Source organism: Mytilus galloprovincialis, chromosome 8 (genome assembly GCF_965363235.1).
Source record: "Mytilus galloprovincialis chromosome 8, xbMytGall1.hap1.1, whole genome shotgun sequence".
Classification (NCBI taxonomy): domain Eukaryota; kingdom Metazoa; phylum Mollusca; class Bivalvia; order Mytilida; family Mytilidae; genus Mytilus; species Mytilus galloprovincialis.
In genome coordinates this window covers 54,803,362-54,821,557 of record NC_134845.1, presented here as the reverse complement: position 1 = coordinate 54,821,557, position 18,196 = coordinate 54,803,362, and the positions used below count along the sequence as shown (strand labels likewise).

Below are 18,196 nucleotides of genomic sequence, written 5' to 3'. Positions count from 1 at the left end.
TTTAATCAATTCTATATACATTATAACAGAAGCCAAATATAGAACACACTTTAATTTAAAAAAAAATAAAGGGATATTTTAGTACATATTATCAAAACAATAACCTTGCAATGCAAATTATCTTTCAAATAACTTTTCATTTCATTGTATTTGTGCTACTGGATCTCTGATTAAAGAAGCACTTACCCTTATAACAATTATTCTGATAACTACAAAATAAGAACAGAAATGTATATTCAAGAGAATCCTCTACTAATACAGAATGAGATAAATCTGGAAATACACACCCAGTAAGCATGCAATCTTGATCTCTGGTTAGAATTGTGTATTGTCTGTAAGGGCTAGTCCTTTAAAACAATATAGGAGAGAAGGTAGAATCTTTTGAAATACTCCAGCAACTAACACTGTTCTTTGAGTAAATTGGCAAGCATTCGATCCAACATGGCCATAAGCACAAAACGAGTCATTTCTATCAATATTTAAAATAAAATGTCTTCTTTAATTAAAAAAAAAAATAAAACTTTGAATATATATAATTCAATTTGTCATAATGTTATTTTGTCTTTTGTTTCTTTTTATAGCAAATATATTCATAATAAAAAAATAACATTTAAACTAAAATAAATTGCTTCCAGCACAATAATCTGAAATATTGCCCTTTGGATTTGGTGGGGGCAAAGATGATGGAAAGAAATATGAAATAACATAATACATCAGGATGAGCATTAGAAATAATATTTGTACTATAAACATCATTTTAACAGTTTGTTCCAACTTTCTGTTACTTTCCATTAACTGGTCCATCTGAAATAATAAAAATAAATTGCATATGAACAAAAAGCCATCTTTCAGACTGGAACCAAATCACTAAACATGATCATTCAAAACATCTTGTAATCAATAAAATTACTTCTATACAACAAACATATATCAAACTCTTTTTACTCTCAAATAACTATTTTTTAACCCAAAAAAATCATGAAAACCCAAACTTTTTTAATTTCATAGGTTTTCTTAATTTACTCTTATCAAGCATTGTCAAGAAAGCCCAAAACCCAATATTAGAAAGTCAAGAACCAAAACAGGTAAAGAGCTAAATACCAAAAAAGGATTGGATTCAAATAGTCAGAAATCATCACCAGATATGTAACTGCCTAGTTTTTCAAACTGTGTACAGCAATTTAAAAACTGTCAACTAATTATGCATAATTTTGGACACAGGAAATTTCTTTTAAAAAAAATAGCAGATGCAATCCACTCTGTATTACTGAAATTTCGTACAATTCCAAAAATGCATTGAAATAAATTAAGCAATTACTTCAAATGATTCTGTTCAAATAATTACAACTGATTCTCAATGACTGCTAAATACAAGCTTGATCAACACATTCATAATCATTGATACTAACTCTTGAAAAAGATATATTTTATTTCAAAGTCTAACTTAGATCTCTAGTTTCAATATTAGAAAGTCAAGAACCAAAACAGGTAAAGAGCTAAATACCAAAAAAGGATTGGATTCAAATAGTCAGAAATCATCACCAGATATGTAACTGCCTAGTTTTTCAAACTGTGTACAGCAATTTAAAAACTGTCAACTAATTATGCATAATTTTGGACACAGGAAATTTCTTTTAAAAAAAATAGCAGATGCAATCCACTCTGTATTACTGAAATTTCGTACAATTCCAAAAATGCATTGAAATAAATTAAGCAATTACTTCAAATGATTCTGTTCAAATAATTACAACTGATTCTCAATGACTGCTAAATACAAGCTTGATCAACACATTCATAATCATTGATACTAACTCTTGAAAAAGATATATTTTATTTCAAAGTCTAACTTAGATCTCTAGTTTTCTCGGTTGAATAGTTTTACATTTTTTCGTTTTGTGGTCTTATATCTCTCACTATTGGGTATGGCATTTGCTTATTGTTGAAGGCCATAAAGTGACATATAGTTCATAACTTCTACATCATTTGGTCTCTAAAGGAGAGTTGGCTCATCATAACACGTCTTCTTATTCTTAAAGTGGTATATATTTGAATGTCAAAGACTTTCTTTCAATCCATTTGATTCTTTTAGAAAAATCAATGCTCCAATCCGAAATTGATGGCAGGTCAAAATACACTGACCTAAAACTAATTTATATTTTTTACTTAAACCATACCTTAGTATTAAGTTTGTCTATTTGGTCTAGGGATGAAGCACTTGAAGCTATACTGTCCTGTGATCCATTCTTGTGTACTTGACTACACTTTAATCTGCATTGAAAGAAATGATAAATGTAATAGGCCATACATATAGCTTTGAGACCAACCCTTAGTTGGCGTCTTGGCGACCACATGATATAACAAAATGACTTTGAAAATGGTGTTAAACATCAGCAATAAATGGATCAATGTTAAATAAGCTGTATGCATTGATCACATTGTATAGCAGTAATACAAGAAAGACAACTCAAATTTAATTAAATTGTTAAAAAGTAGATAATGTATTAAACACTATAAATGTACTAAATTTGTTTTATTTTCCAGTTAAAAAAAATAATAGATTAGTAGAAAGATTTTGCATTGCAACAGTATTCTTATTATATTTTTCTTTTTGAAAGGCAAGATAATGATTTAGGGTTGGCAGGAAATTAACATATACAATCTATACTCTATGTCTGCTTTTTTGTTAAGGATTGAATGTATAAATACCCTGCCATATCTGGCCTGTATTTTGGTTAGATGTTTTTGAGCGATCACAAACATGTTTAACCCTGCTACATTCATATGTGCCTGTCCCAGGTCAAGAAGCTGTGGTTTAGTGGTTGTCAATGATGCATGTCTGAACATTTTACTTTTTGTACATTTGAACTTTGGTGGATAGTTTTCTTATTGGAAATCATAATACATTCCCCTTTTTATATTTTGTTTGGATAAGCACACAAAATGGAGGATCATTCCATATAGAATAGTCTGGATTTTCTGATAGGCTTCTATATAGGATACTGTGGATTCATGAATATATGGTGGATACTAATTTTCATAGATTTCTAGGGTACAGGGGAAAGACTAATTTAAAGTTTCATCCAATTAAAATTTTTCTAAAAGAATGTATGAAAACTTTGCAAAAAAACTATTAAGTTTTTAAATATCAACAAATATGCAAGTTTTCCCATAACTAAGAAAATTGGTACCCAAGAAAATAAATGAATCCACAGTACTGTCTGTATTCAAGATCAAGTGAGGTATATTTCTATAGTTAACAATACCTATGTTCCATAATATTTTCTCTAGGAACTGTTTTCCAAAGCTGTTGTAAATTATCAGCAGAATCACTGGTTAACTCCATAGCCATGATAAGGAACTTGTCTTTTGATACTGTGTTATAACCTGACAAATACGATAGAAAGTACATTTTATAAACATATAATATAATTAGATTGAGTTTAAAATTATGTTCAAAATCTTCCTTATTGTGTTTCATTCTGCTTGATCAGAGGTCGCCTAACAGACCTTGTTTTTCTTCCCCATCTTACTGGTTTTAAATTGATATGCATTGCTTTCAAAATGTCTATAAGGTTACATGGTTCTGATACCTATTAGTATATAGCAGTACATACTACTCAATAAATTTATGCTGTAGTATTCTGTCATAGCTTTCCACAAGGCAGCAAACAGGATCCTACCCAGGAAAAATAGTGACCGTGGAAAAACAGTTCAATTCGTTGAAAATTGCTTGCTTGATGTCTACTGACAAATTTTTCATGCATACTCAGGAGAGTCATAAATACAGTTACTTTCATTAAATAGAATCAGTTACTTTCATTAAATAGAATCAGCAAGAACAAGGAAATATTTATAGATACCTGCAGTTCGACTCTATTAAAAACTGAAAGTTTGACAGTCCAAGGGACACAACTCTTGCTAAGCTTGGTGAGGTTAAATAAATCCTGATGAATATGGGTAGGGATCAATATTCTTTGTACAGTTACAATTTTTTAATTTAGTTTTTAGCCAAGAGAGTAGTTCTGGAATACTCATCAGGAGTCAAATTATATTCATATGGAAAAAAGTTTGAGACCACTGGAAAACTTCAACTCATTCGAAATTTCTAGTCAACCAAGTTTCTTTTCTGTAGAACATTCTGATGTAAAACAATCATGAAATACTCTTCTTATACAAGTTTTTATTCTACACATTGAATTTGTCGAACAGACAGCATATGGGTCAATATCCCATATGATTTCTCATACTGCAAACAAGTATGGACATGGCTTTAAAAATAAAGATTCAAAACTGTGTACTTATTAAATTTGTGTTATTGAATTTAATGGCATGATACACTTTTTTCAGTGGTCAAAGGAACCTTTGAAGAAAGTATAAACTGTAATAGCAACCCAATTTTGGGGGGTGATATGTCAACTTATCCAAGTTAAAAATATTGATAAATCAAAGAGGTAAATGTTTATATTACAACCTTCTTGGAATGATCAGAACATACCGACCAAGCTGCAGAACAATAGCTCTTAGGTCTGTAAGATATTTTTGATAATTTGCAGACACTATATATGGTTTACACAAATCAAAAAACATAATAAGGACCATTAGAATTACAGTTCCACACCTCATACTGACCTTATACTGACTCTGATTATTAAGAACATTTAAATACCTTGCTGTAGATATACATGAACATCAACAGTTGAACCAGCCTTGACAATTCCAGCACTTGGTCTCACTCTGTATTTCTCTGGAGAGGTGGTTTTTACCTGCAAAATTTAGAATGTATGTAACAGGAAGGTATGTTTGGTTTGTTGGCTAAATGCATAATACCATAAACAAATCAAAATCTATCAAACTAATTAATTTTCCTGTAGTCAACCAAATAATTTAATTTGCATATAAATGTGAAAAACTCAACACTTTATGGATTTGTTTTTTCTTCAAAGTTTGTAACCTGGAAAGCAATCATAATAGAATACAGATGATAAAATCAAGATAGTGTGTGTGTGTGTGTTTTTTGTTTTTACTTACAAATTTCTATTATAGCTGCTCTCACTTTGACCAGTCATTATACTTGAACTGAAATCTATTCACACATATGTATATGCCTGTCCAAAGTCATGAACCTGTATTTCAGTGGTCATCGCTTGTTGGCTTGATATGTGGTATGGGTTTTGCTCATTAGTGAAGGCCCTATGGTAGCCTGCAGTTGACAACATTTACATCGATTGGTCTCTGGTGGATAGTCACCCCATTGGCACATCTTTTTAATTCATATATATTACCTTGTATGCAATTGCATATGGAAGAGTATTTTTCAGTGAAATGACATCAAATGTTTCTTTTCCTGTTTCATCTGTTGTGAATAATAGTTCATCACCAGGACTACAAAATAAATAATTAGAGAATTATCAACTCCATAAACTACACTACTACAGCTGACGTTATTTCATAAAATTAGTTTGTCCATTATGAAGATGAATGGAGAGTGCACAACATTTCTAGATGGCTACTTCTGTAAATTTAGAAATTAATGCATGCTATTTATCATCATCACCAAATCCTTGACAAATGGCAAAAATGTAAAAATCTGTATAACAATGTACAATGTGATTGCAAAAATTTGAAGAAGGACAACTGATATTGTAATTCCAAGTTTTTATTATAGCAAATCTGAAACTGTCACATTTTCCCCAATGCAGATAAATTATGCATGAAAATAATATTGACAAAACTTAACTACTTTTATCATTTGATTTTGCCATTTGATTAGGGACATTCCGTTTTGAATTTTCCTCAGAGTTCAGTATTTTAGTGATTTTACTCTTTAAAAAGATTATTTTGCAATGAATGGTATTTCTTATAGTAACTGACTTAAGAAAGATCTGTTATCTATGCACATTATGGTAGTCATGTTGGGTTTTTTTTAACAGCAAGTCTCAACTCTTTGCGTAATTATACATAGCTTAGCAAAATGTAAAAACCCTGAATTCTGTTCAAGAGTATCCATTATTCACTAGCAACAATTTTTACATTGTTAAGTTGCTGTCTCATTCATGTTATCCTCATGAACTCTTTGACTAATATTTCTACTCAAACCAAATTCTACTTACCTTATGGTTAACAGTCGACCAATAAAACTATTGTCTTCTGTTCTTCTTTGGTGGGGACTTTTAAAACTGGATTTATTTGGACTAGTTTGCTGCAAAATATATATCATAGAAATCACAAATGATATTTCTTAAATTAAATTGCACAAATGATACTCTTTTTTTATATTCTGATCAACATCAATTTTAAAGGATACAAAAACATTTCTTTATCTATTTCTATTCTATTTCTATTTTCAGATAATGGGTTTCATACCTCAAGATTATTAACTTTTTAAAATAAATAACAACCCTGGCAAATTATATGAGTTGAGAATTCAATCAACGCCAACAAACAAAATAATGAATTTAACCTTAATCACAGGTAACATAGTTAATTATTTGGGTTTTTTTGACAATCTGAATCCGGAAAAAATATGAAAAGGAACACTAAAACATTTAAGGAATGACTGTAATAATTTTTCTGTCTATGAAGAAATAACATTAAAAATTTGGTGCACACTGAATAACGCGCGTAGCGGGTTATTTACAGTGTACACCACATTTTTTTCGAATAGACAGAAAAAATATTACAGTCATTTCTTATAATTTAATTCTAAATTCCATTTTAAACCGTAGAAAACCATGAAAAACGTTGATGACGTCACAGTCACATGACTAAATTATGTCTATGGGTTCATAACAAAATAACGTCAGCCAATCAGAAGACGCGTTACATCCAAAATTAAATTATTTTAAAATGTGTGGAACATGTGTATAACAATATGAGAACAAATAACAGCCAACAAATTTAATTAACAATAAAAATCAAATTTATTTTAAACAACTAAAGTCATTTTCATAGATCTGCAAATCTTGTTGCATATAATTAAATATTTTTCAATAAATAAGAACCAAATAAGTTATTTCATATATAAATGTTACTATCTATAAAAGTAGCAATTGTGCCAAATTGTTAACAAAGTAATTATATAATTTCCAACACAAGTATATTAGTGTTTTATAATTTTCATTGAATTTACATATATTGTCATTTAGGGGGAGGAATAAGAAAAAAATTCTGGAAATTCTGGAAATTCACACTTCTTTTTGTTTTATATCATAATTGGAAAAGCTTATCTAGGCACAAAGACTTAACTAAGACAAGCATGCCTAATGATCATATTTGAATTTTTTTTTATATTTTTATTGAAAGAATAATAAGTTTTTATTAATGTAAGAATGCTCAAAAATAGATAAGCTACACAAACAATTACCGTTATCTTCAAAGTTATCTGAAACAAATAAAAATTATACTAAGAGAAAAAGTTCAATGCAAAGAGCTGTTCTAAAATGTATTATGGTAGGGAGATGGGAGACACTCAAATTAACATATTGTGGTTGTTTGTTTTCATCTTTCAATTTAGAACCCTACAAGATATTGTATTATTTTTAAGATGTTTTGTTATGAGGGCTGTAGAGTTTTCAGGTGTTATATAAATAAGAAAGAGACAACTCTCAACAAGACACCAATAGCACAGAAATTTACAACTATATTTCCCAGTACAGCCTTCAACAATGAGTTCAACCCATATAGCATTGTAAACTTGACTAAATAGTCAGCGTTTATGTTCTTCTCTATTATACCAGACCTTTTGGTTCATATATCTTCTCACCTATTCACCTGTATGCATCACTGGTATTTTTGCAAGGGTTTGAGCTGATGGAAGATTAATCCAGAAAAGTGCTTCAAACACACAAAGTTTTAAAACTGATATATCTTCGTGCCAAATTACTAAGCTGGAAAGAAAACTGGTTTTAACATACCCATGTACTTATTGATTTTTTTCTAATATTTGGTTCATTTTCATTCAACCAATTAAAACCATTGAATTCTATATTATAAACAAACCTGCTTGGTTGGTGCAGAATTATTAAGATTATCTGGGGAAGAATCTACTGGTGATTTATCCACATCAGCAAACGTAACCTGACAAAATAGAAAACCATGTATAAAATAAATAAGAGTGTTAAATCCTTCCTATAAGGAATTCACTTATAACCAAGACATCTGATAAGTATGTACAGGTAACTAAAAATATCAGCCTTTTTTATATCTGGTCAATGCACAAGATCCTTTTCATGACACCATGTTACTGTATGAAATCTTCTATAAAGTAAAGCTGCAACTTTACAGTATAGGATGGCATGATTTGATATCATCACATCAAAAAATGTATGTGCTTGCCGTCAGTATATGTAAACAATCATTAACAAGTAACAGCTTGGACTTATATTTTTCATATACTGTTAATCATTATTATTCATTGGATATCAATTTTCCTGGATACTGTGGGTACACGTAAACACACTAAATTGAATGTTCAAAGAATGACAACTTTTCTTTAGGCTGTTATGAAGACTTCTGCAAATCCAAGAAATTAAAAATCCATGAACATGATGAGACTTTAATAAAACATTGAATTGTAAGTTTCCTTAAACCATAAAATTGGTATTCAAAGAATAAATTATTCCACAGTATATAATAGTTCAGGTAGAGTTGAGTACTTTTTGTTACTATTTTTTTTTCTGAATTGATCTTTACCTATACCTTATTGATATTTCATTGCTAAAGAGTAAGCAAACTTCTTTAGATTACAAAATACTAGTTAACCCTTTCGCCGATGACTCCCGGTTTACCGGGATTCACACTTCAGACAGCTGACGATGAGTCCTGTTTTACCGGGATCGGAATACCTCTTTTATGTGTCCCGCTTAAAACAGTGCAAACATGAGTTATCTTTCTTTGATGAATACCCGAATGAAAGTGTAAACATGGCGCTTCTGTTTGTTGAAAACAGTGTCAAAATCAGAGGAAATTTACGGAATTTACGAGAATTTGAAATGAGGGAACATTTTTTTTGAAAGAATATGGAAGAATTGAAGCCAAACTAGTATACTTTTTTGACATAAGATGTCGTTTTAAGTACAAAACACTTGGAATGGACATCGTTCAGTGTGATGAATTTGTACAGCCTCATAAAAATTTTCAAAATTTTGCCGTTTTTGGTTAAAAAATTACGATTTGGGGTCAAAGAGCAGAATTTTGAGAATTTCACCTAGAAAATGCCGAAAATTTGAAAATTTGAATATTTTAAGAAGAAAAAATTATTAAAACATGAATAAAACTGTGAACATGGTGTTAGTGAATGAAATAAATACACAAATAACTACAAATAAGTTTTTATTGACATTTATTATGAAGATCTCCCACTTGAGTAATAGTAGCCAGGGAAGCCATCGTCTCAGAGTAGCTTCTGTCTGGGCAGCAATCGGTGAAAGGGTTAAACCAGGCCAAATGTTATTTTTTTATATTTTGTGTTGTTTGGTTGCTGACTAATTCATAAAACTATCATAATTCAGTGCTAGTGTAACTGATCAAGTGCATCATTAAAAATCTGTAAGGGTTAATATGACCTAATGGAGCTGCATTTGGGGGTCAATTAATAATTTTAGGGATGCACTATAAAATTTATTTCACTGGAACCATTGATTACAGGGTTTAAAGCATACCTGTATATTGAAAAGAGAGAAAACAAGGACCTGTGCATTTTAAAACAAACTTATTTGGTTGTTGCTTTGGTACAAATGATTCAATATAAAAATAGTGTGTCTCTTAAGCACTTTATTTTTTGTAGATAACATACACGGAATATTTATGTAAAACAAAAAGATATAATCATTTGAATTACATGACAATACTTTTAACCAGACTTATTAAGAGGTCTGATTTGTTGGAATTTTTGTTTGTTATATAGATATAGGAAGATGTGGTGTGAGTGCCAATGAGACTTGTAACTCTCCATCCAAATAACAATTTATAAAAGTAAAACATTATAGGTCAATGTATGGCCTTCAACACATACAATACATTTAATATGATTCATAGGTATGTTTTTTGTTTGTTTCTTTATGTTTAAACATGATCATGATGGACTTTATTAATAAACCAATAAAAGGAGAATGTGTTCATGGGACAAAGATGATGCTCCCTTCGATACAATGGTATAAAGGGACATAACTAGAGAACTGTTAAACTGATGCCACCCAATTGAAACTTGATGTGTGTTTTATAATATAAATGGTTATGAGTATTGTGTATAAATTTCATTTATACAAAATGGACGCGAAAATTTCAGCAATTTTTAAATTTATAAAGGGACCTAATTAACTAAGAAACGGTAAAAGCAACACCATCCAAATTCAAACATGATCTGTGGCTAGAAGCTTTGTGTTGAAGTTTCATTTGTTCCAGGTAAACTAGTTGGAGAAAGGAAACAAATCTTAAGGTGTACGGACCAATGTACAGAAGAATTGGGGGTAAACCTTAATGACCTCACTGCTAATTAGTAGGTGGGGGCATACAAAATTTATATGAAATACTTTTTTTATAAAAAAAGACTGAGTCAGTAAGTTGAGTGCTTCTTTCAATCAATGAAAATTTGCAAAGAATATTATAATTACAACTATATTAACATTCTGCTTCATCGAATGAGACAAGCTGTTGAATATAATCTTAAACTGTTGGTATTTTTTTGCAATTTTTTCTCTGTCATGATGACTCTTTGGGTACTGTTTTTTTTTGGAGAGCATTTTTTGCATAATTGATGTATAGATTAACAAAATCTTCAAAGGCCGGTGAGTATTACCTTCTTTCTATTTGCTTTATTTTCTTCCTCTAATCTTTCCTCTGGAGTTAAATAACGGAATTGGAATTTATCCTAAAAAAGTAAATCATTTGTATTATTTAAACAGGATTAACCAGTTACTTAAATAATTGTTTATACTTGCTTAACTTAAAGATTATAAAATAGTTACAATAGTACTTTTCCCTAATATACTATAAACCAACTAATTTTCACAAATACTTTCGTGTTTTACCCTTTCTATACCACTTCAAGGCTATTTCATTTGACGATTTTCCTATTTTCTCTATGTAGATATATAGTTTAATAAGGAAAGTTTTACATATAAGCGACGATTTATAATTCACGTTTTTTTCTACTCGCGAAAGTCACAATAATAAATCACACTCGTAAATAAGTTTGTTTACAGTAATGTCCAGTTTCATGCAAAGTAAAATCTCTCGATTTTTATTCATAAAGTTATATATATGCCTTTACCCTTTTATTTTTTTTATTAAAAAATGCAAAGCACAAAAGGAGTATAAGCTGGTAAAAAATAAATGACAAACAACCTGAATGCAAAACTGTACCAATGTATGCAAGAAAGATGGATCATGGTAATTACACTGTCTCTAAACAAAAATGATGTATCACATATAATTATGTTACCATGTTTATTTATACACAGCTTTCTGAAAAATCATTCTGAGTAGTACTTAACTATAGCTCCCCATGTATGATATAGGTTATCATCACCCCTATTGTTAAACAATATCATCTTAACAAAAAATAATTGCATTAAAAAGTATAAATTATTGATACATTATCTTACGTTTAAAAAAATCAACTTGAAAGCAAAGTGCAAGTTAATATAATTTAGACTTATAATTATATATGAAGAGAAAACAGTAAATCAATAGGCATTAAGACTAGTTCTTGGGCACCTTGTAGATTGCGGTTAAGTGTGATCCAAGACTCCCGTGTTGTAGGTCATACATTCACCAAAGATTATTAACTTTTTATCATTATGATTTGGATGGAGAGTTATCTTATTGGTACTCATACCACATATATTCTTATCCACATTAAGATTCTAAATTTGGTAAAGTCTATATGTTAAATAACACTCAACTGTTCCACCCATGTGTTCTAAAAGTTGATCTTTGTTAATATATGCTTGTGCATCACTTCTGGTTATAAACTTTATCTTTTTCACAGCCTCAGCACTTAACCATGTCTTTATAATTTTCCAAGCAGCTACAAAAGAATTATAATATATTATGAAGTATCGCTTTGTGTTTTTCTTTAGCATAGTTGAATTGCACCATTTGGAGGGCCAAATCGGTGGCAGTTTTTGAGGTTTCATTTTCACATTTTTCTAATCTTTGACATGTGTTTACATGACAGCTTTTCTAAATTACTGTAGAGTAATTACTTATAGTATAACTAATTGCCGTATTTGAATATAAAAAAATAAGACAACGCGTGACCGAACGACGCATGGATTAAACGAGTGCGCAGCACGAGTTTAATCCATAGTGGCGTTTGATCACAAGTTGTCTTATTTTTGATATTCAAATCAGCGATTAGCTATACTTTTTATTACATTGTCAAATGGCTTTTTTTTATGAAATTAATGTAGAAAATGTAAGGGACTATATGTTTTTCCTACGCATTTACAATTTGTTTTGATCCGACGTTATCGACGTCTTGACAACGCCTATTGTTGTATGACGTCAGAGAGTGAAATAACCACGTTTATTTCACATGTGAAATTATCGGTTTTTATTTAACTGGGAAATCAATGTAATTTATTGCAACCAATGTAATAATGTATATTATCTTAATAAATAAAAGAAAAAGAAAATAAAAGTCCTCAACAAAAATTTCCCCCTTGATAGTAATTTGGATACTTTACATGTTATGTTTTGCATTGATATGAAACTTTTTTTGGAAGATTAAAATATCAGTAAATTACATCCCAGTTTTAAAATGTATTCAATTAATATCTATTTGCATACATGTATATAATATGCTTTTGTATTCAAAATAAAGGACAAATAAAATTTGGAAAAATGGAAATTGGGAATGTGTCAAAGGGACAACAACACCACCAAAAAGCAGAGAAATAAAACCACATATAGTTTGTTAAATATGGTTATTGTGACCCATAAGGTCTTTATTTTTCAAGTGATTTAATCAATAATCAAAAATGGTTCATTTCAATATTTCATATTACACAGCATTGTTCACAATCAATCTACTTACCATTAAACAACCAAGGCATTTCATAAATTAACATAACATCTGAAGAAAAAAAAAACATTTTAAAATATAACAATACAATGAATGCTTGTAGTAGGCCAAAGAGATAAATTCTTGAATTGAGTTTCCATAGCAATATGAATATCTGTGTTAGTTTCATTAGCAATTGAGAAAAAATCTGCTTTGTATGAACAAGTTAACCTTAGGTATATAAAATACTCTTAACAAATTGAAATCAAATGTAAAAGATATGAACATTATATGTAAATATTATGTCAAACCAACTAGAACATTACTCTTTACTGTCAAGTTGTGAAACCAAATTCATGGATTGAAATTCTATTAAGTTATTCATGAAAAGAGTGTGACACATACATATGTTTTCATTCAACATCTAGTTATCTTTCCGGAGTACCTAAGATGACCCTTTGGTTTGATGTGGTCGGAGTTGATCAGTCTTTTCTAGTTGTGTTGTGAACTTTCGTCTGTTTTACAAAACATTGTGTTTTTCTTTTGACACCATGCATTGTTGTTTATTTTGGGCTTTTGTTTGAATATCACTTTGGTGTTCTCCATCCTCTCTTCACAAATTCAAAGTAGAGGAATAATAAGGAGTAGATATTGTACAGATTAATGCAACTCATTAATGTCAAGCTGCTGGCCAAATACGATGCTAAAGATTGCATGCTCATCTGTAGAAGTTTTATAGTTGTATTGATTGCCCTTCTACAGCTATCTGAGCGCCTTTGTACAATTGTTACTTTAAATACAGTTTTATCTGCTTTAAACAAAGAATACATTATTCAGTCTTCACGCTGAACTGCTAAATCTACAGGCCAGCAGCTTAATTTTTGAAAATTTTTAGTTAGATTCTGTTGGCCTGTAGGTCTGATTTTTACAGGCCCGAGAGCAATTTTACCAACCTGGGCTGCCACTCGGCGTGAAGACTGATTATTATAACTTTTATCATTAGTTGATGTATTGCTGTATAACATGTAAGATATTTTTGTTAACTATGATTTGATTTTTGATGTTTTAATGCCACTTTTAAGCACCGCATTTAGGTATTTCGTGGCATCAAATTTTTATAGGTGCAGGAAGCCGGAGTGTCCGGAGAAAACAACCAACCTTCCTTAGGAAAACTGACAATCCTAATCAATTGAGATTGGAGTCAAGTGCACCTGCACGAGAGGGGTTCGCAGTCTTCACACTGAGTGGCAGCCCAGGCAGGTAAAATTGCTCTCGGGCCTGTAAAATTCAGACCTACAGGCCAACAGAATCTAACTAAAAAATTTCAAAAATTAAGCTGCGGGCCTGTAGATTTAGCAGTTCAGCATGAAGACTGGGTTGGAACTCACAACCTCAGTGTTGACTGGCAAGTGATTAAACTACTTAGACCACACGGCCACCATGGCCCCCGTTAACTCGTGTGATATTTAACTAAACTTGAAGTAATTATTTACTTACTTAAAAGAGATGGATAATAAACCTTGAAACATGTAATAACAAACTTAATCAGGTCCATATCCTGAAAGAAACCACAAATTTGGATAATATATCATTGTCAATCAATGAAAGACACATCGTCCTACGCAGTCACTGTGTAAAACGATGGTCATGATGGTTATCAGTGAAATTTTTCTGAGAAAATGACGAGGATTTCGTAAGAGAGAATTCAACTCTATATAAGGAATACATTTGTTTATGTAATATGTAGTTTAGATTACCAGAATCAATTACTTGATCTCAGGCAATAAAAGATTCTTCACTTTTTTTAGTCTTCCTGTCAATTAGATTTTAAAGGGCAAGGTATTTTTGGGCTTATTTGGCCCTGCAAGTGAACAAAGTAATAAAACATTGCCTGATATTAAGTATGATAAAATTTTGGCAATGAAAAGATAACTCATAATAAATTTATTGCTTGACAATTTGTTTGGGTGACAGTTGTGCTCTTTGTAATTTGTTAATTTCTTGCATTATTACATTATTTTACTGTCGTGTCATGCATGTAAAAGTCACGAAAAAAGGTATATTTTAAACAAAAACAGCGTTGTTTTTATCAAAGTCCATAAATTCATTATTTAATTCTGAAAATAGAAAAATTGAAATATATTTTATAATCATTGATGATAGGTCCTAAATTGTAATTTCTCTTCTGAAAGTTTAAGAGCTTGAAATTGAGAAATATAGAATCATACTAAATGCAGTGGATAAAATAGTATACTTCATGTTTATCCTTTTTATAGTAAAACTTACTAAATTAGATAACCCTGCATCAGCCATATCAAACACAAGAGTAATCTGTGAATGGGGATCTTCATTATACTGTGTTTCTAGGTGGTAGGCAAAGAACCTCTTAACATCTGGTAAAACGCTGGCATCTTTCTTATGTTCTTTCACTCTCACAAATACTAAAAGATACAAGAATCAGTAAAATAACATTCAGTGAAAGACTTACAATCAGAATAAACTATTTTGGCAAAGTGGTATTAGATATTCTTACATTAACTTAAATAATTATAATTGCCTATTTTAACTTTTTGTCTTATCCAGATCTATATAATTCAGAATTTCTTACACATTTAATTTGTTATTTGATCTGGAATGAAAATTGAAGGGGAGATAATTAAAATTAAGAACGGAAATGAGAATTTATGTCAGGGCTATTCCAGAAAAAAATGTAGGGGGGGGGGGGGTTGGAAGGCACTTTTTGTCAGCACCCGCCACCCAGACAATTGTAATTGAGACTTGTAGTGCATTATAGTGTGAAAAGTTGCTCTGATACCCATTACCCATTTATTATTAATACAATGTGCCTTCCAACCCCCCCCCCCCCCCATACATTTTTTTCTGGAATAGCCCTCAAAGAAACAACAACCCAACATGTTAGCAGAAAACAGCCTATCACTGCATATTACTGGATATGAAATGGTTTTTGCATTGTTTGTAAATTAAAGGAAACAAGATCATATATAATCATGATAAACAATGATAAATATATATATTATTTTTATTAATTAGTAACCCTTTTTTTGTTTTTAACGTTAGAATCAGTTCCTGTATATATCTATCTAAGAAAATTTAATTTAGAACACAATTTTTCTCCAATCAAAAGTACATATAAAGTGTCCTATTTTATTTGAATTAAATGTCAAACACATTTTAAAATCTAATTTCAGGAAAAAATCTTTCAAATATTTTTTTTAACGTTGATCTTCCATATGTTCCTTAAGTTAATATATTGATCTGATGTGTATTCAGAATAAAATAATCAAAGCGCTGTAAGCGCTGAAGGCAGTTAACCAAAAACCAAGGCAACCGTAATTATGAAAACTGGCAATGTTGCCTCAACATTAAACATTCATATATAGTACATTCATGTTTATCTAATGATTTATTTATTTTAAAAGGCAAATAATTTATATGTTATCAAGGTTTCAAAAGCAATGCATATATGAGGGAGGTTAGGATTTGTTATATTGTCCCATACATGAATATATATGGTTTAGGGGTGGGGATCTGGACCATTTTTAAATTCTAAAACAGGAAGGGTGGGGTAGCCCCAGCGACTCTTCCTATATTTCATTTGATTTTTCATATTGTAACAAACATGAATATATATGGTTAAGGGGTGTGGATCTCGACCGTTTCCAAGTTCTCAAACAGGAGGGGGTGGGGTAACTCCAGGGACTCCCCCTATATTTCATTTTATTTATTATATTGTCCTATACTTGAATATATGCAGGGGCGGATTCAGGGGGGGGGGGGTGTTGCGGGCTTGCACCCTCCTTAAATTTGCAAAGCATGGGTTGTTCTCAGCTTAATAAAGAATATTCCGATAATTTTACCTCAACTTTTTTTTAGCCTCGCTCTGCTCGGCGAAAATTTAAGTTTGTGCCCTCCTTACCTAAAATCCTGGATCTGCCCCTCATATGGTTTAGGGGTGGGTAGCTCGACCGTTTCCAAGTTATCAAACAGGAGGGGTAGAGTGGCCCAAAGAATGCCACCTATATATCATATGATTTACTTACATTTAGGTATACATAATATAGTTGCATTATTTGTGAAAATAAAGAAACTTTCAGCTACTTTAATTGACCCTTCAAAATTGAGAAAAACAAATAACCCTTCGAAATTGCAGTAATATGTTACACTTTAAAACATACCTGCCAATTTTTCAAAATCCCCATGGGGGTTTTGCGTGCAAGATGGATGTCAGAGTCCTAAAAAAACCTTCTAGGGGGGCTTCAAATACCTTTTAATGTTGTTTTTTTTTGCTTCTTCATACTTTTATAAGCCTTAAGTCATTGCAAAATTAATTGTTTTGTTTAAATTGTGGACAAAATTGCTCTTTCAAAATTTCAATTTTGGAGCCTCCATGGGGGAAATCCCCCGCAAATAGTGACAGTTGGCAGGTATGTTAAAAGCATCTCATATGCATTATCATCATTTATCACTGATAAAGAAAATTTAAACTGTGACCATGAACATGTATATTGTTAGATATACTGTTCCCAGCTGTCACTTTGTATTGGATTTTTAAATTAAAATTTGTCAAAAAGTAATTTTGATTTTCTGTATAAAATATTATTCTGCTTTTTCTTTCTTTTACATATATCTTTTGGTTTACAATTCTAGTGTTTATATTCATTTACCATGCATAGATTTATTTTTTCACCTGCTTTGATTTATTTTGTAATTGATCGCCAAACCCGGAATTATCCTTATCCGCTTCCGGAATCGGATCCGATATTGTAAAATTTTGTCTTCACGGCCGCCATTGTTAAGTGTTTACAATGTTGTTTTTGTCAATCAGATACGATTTTACTCGAATTTATACAATATTTGTCGGCGATTTTCTGTATAAAGCTAGCGGTTGAACAAAATGAACATCGCTGTCATGAATAATAATGATAAAAATAAGTTTTTAGCTCGTTTAATTGGAGACTTTGGTGACTTGCATGGAAGGTTTGCAAAGAAATTTCTTATTTTCTTTCAAGTGGAAGGTAACTACGTCGGGCGTAGCTAGAAAACCAACTATCCTAGTCGAAATTCCGCTTGCAAAAGTGGAAGGTCGCGGACCTCGGACCACCGCTAATTTGCACACCTGCCTCCAAATTGAAACTCTACGAAAATTTCTTTTTTCTAATTTGAAATTGC

At 30.9% G+C, this 18,196-nt stretch overlaps 1 protein-coding gene across 2 annotated transcripts in view; it reads right to left on the bottom strand.

Annotated features, from left to right (window-relative positions):
* Positions 1–463: 463 nt before the first annotated feature.
* LOC143042227 (motile sperm domain-containing protein 2-like) overlaps positions 464–18,196 on the bottom strand; it is a 32,893-nt gene continuing 15,160 nt past the window's right edge. Inside the window, exons 5-17 of one of the 2 annotated variants that reach the window (XM_076214488.1) lie at positions 15,293–15,447; positions 14,504–14,564; positions 13,040–13,078; positions 11,904–12,028; positions 10,796–10,867; positions 7,999–8,076; positions 7,364–7,381; positions 6,111–6,199; positions 5,283–5,382; positions 4,667–4,763; positions 3,264–3,384; positions 2,175–2,268; positions 464–804 (exon numbers count right to left, since the gene is read on the bottom strand). In XM_076214488.1, coding sequence (XP_076070603.1) covers positions 616–804; positions 2,175–2,268; positions 3,264–3,384; positions 4,667–4,763; positions 5,283–5,382; positions 6,111–6,199; positions 7,364–7,381; positions 7,999–8,076; positions 10,796–10,867; positions 11,904–12,028; positions 13,040–13,078; positions 14,504–14,564; positions 15,293–15,447 — 1,238 coding nt within the window. In that variant the 3' untranslated portion in view covers positions 464–615. The remainder of the gene's footprint in view (positions 805–2,174; positions 2,269–3,263; positions 3,385–4,666; positions 4,764–5,282; positions 5,383–6,110; positions 6,200–7,363; positions 7,382–7,998; positions 8,077–10,795; positions 10,868–11,903; positions 12,029–13,039; positions 13,079–14,503; positions 14,565–15,292; positions 15,448–18,196) is intronic. The other variant, XM_076214489.1, reaches the window with a different exon arrangement.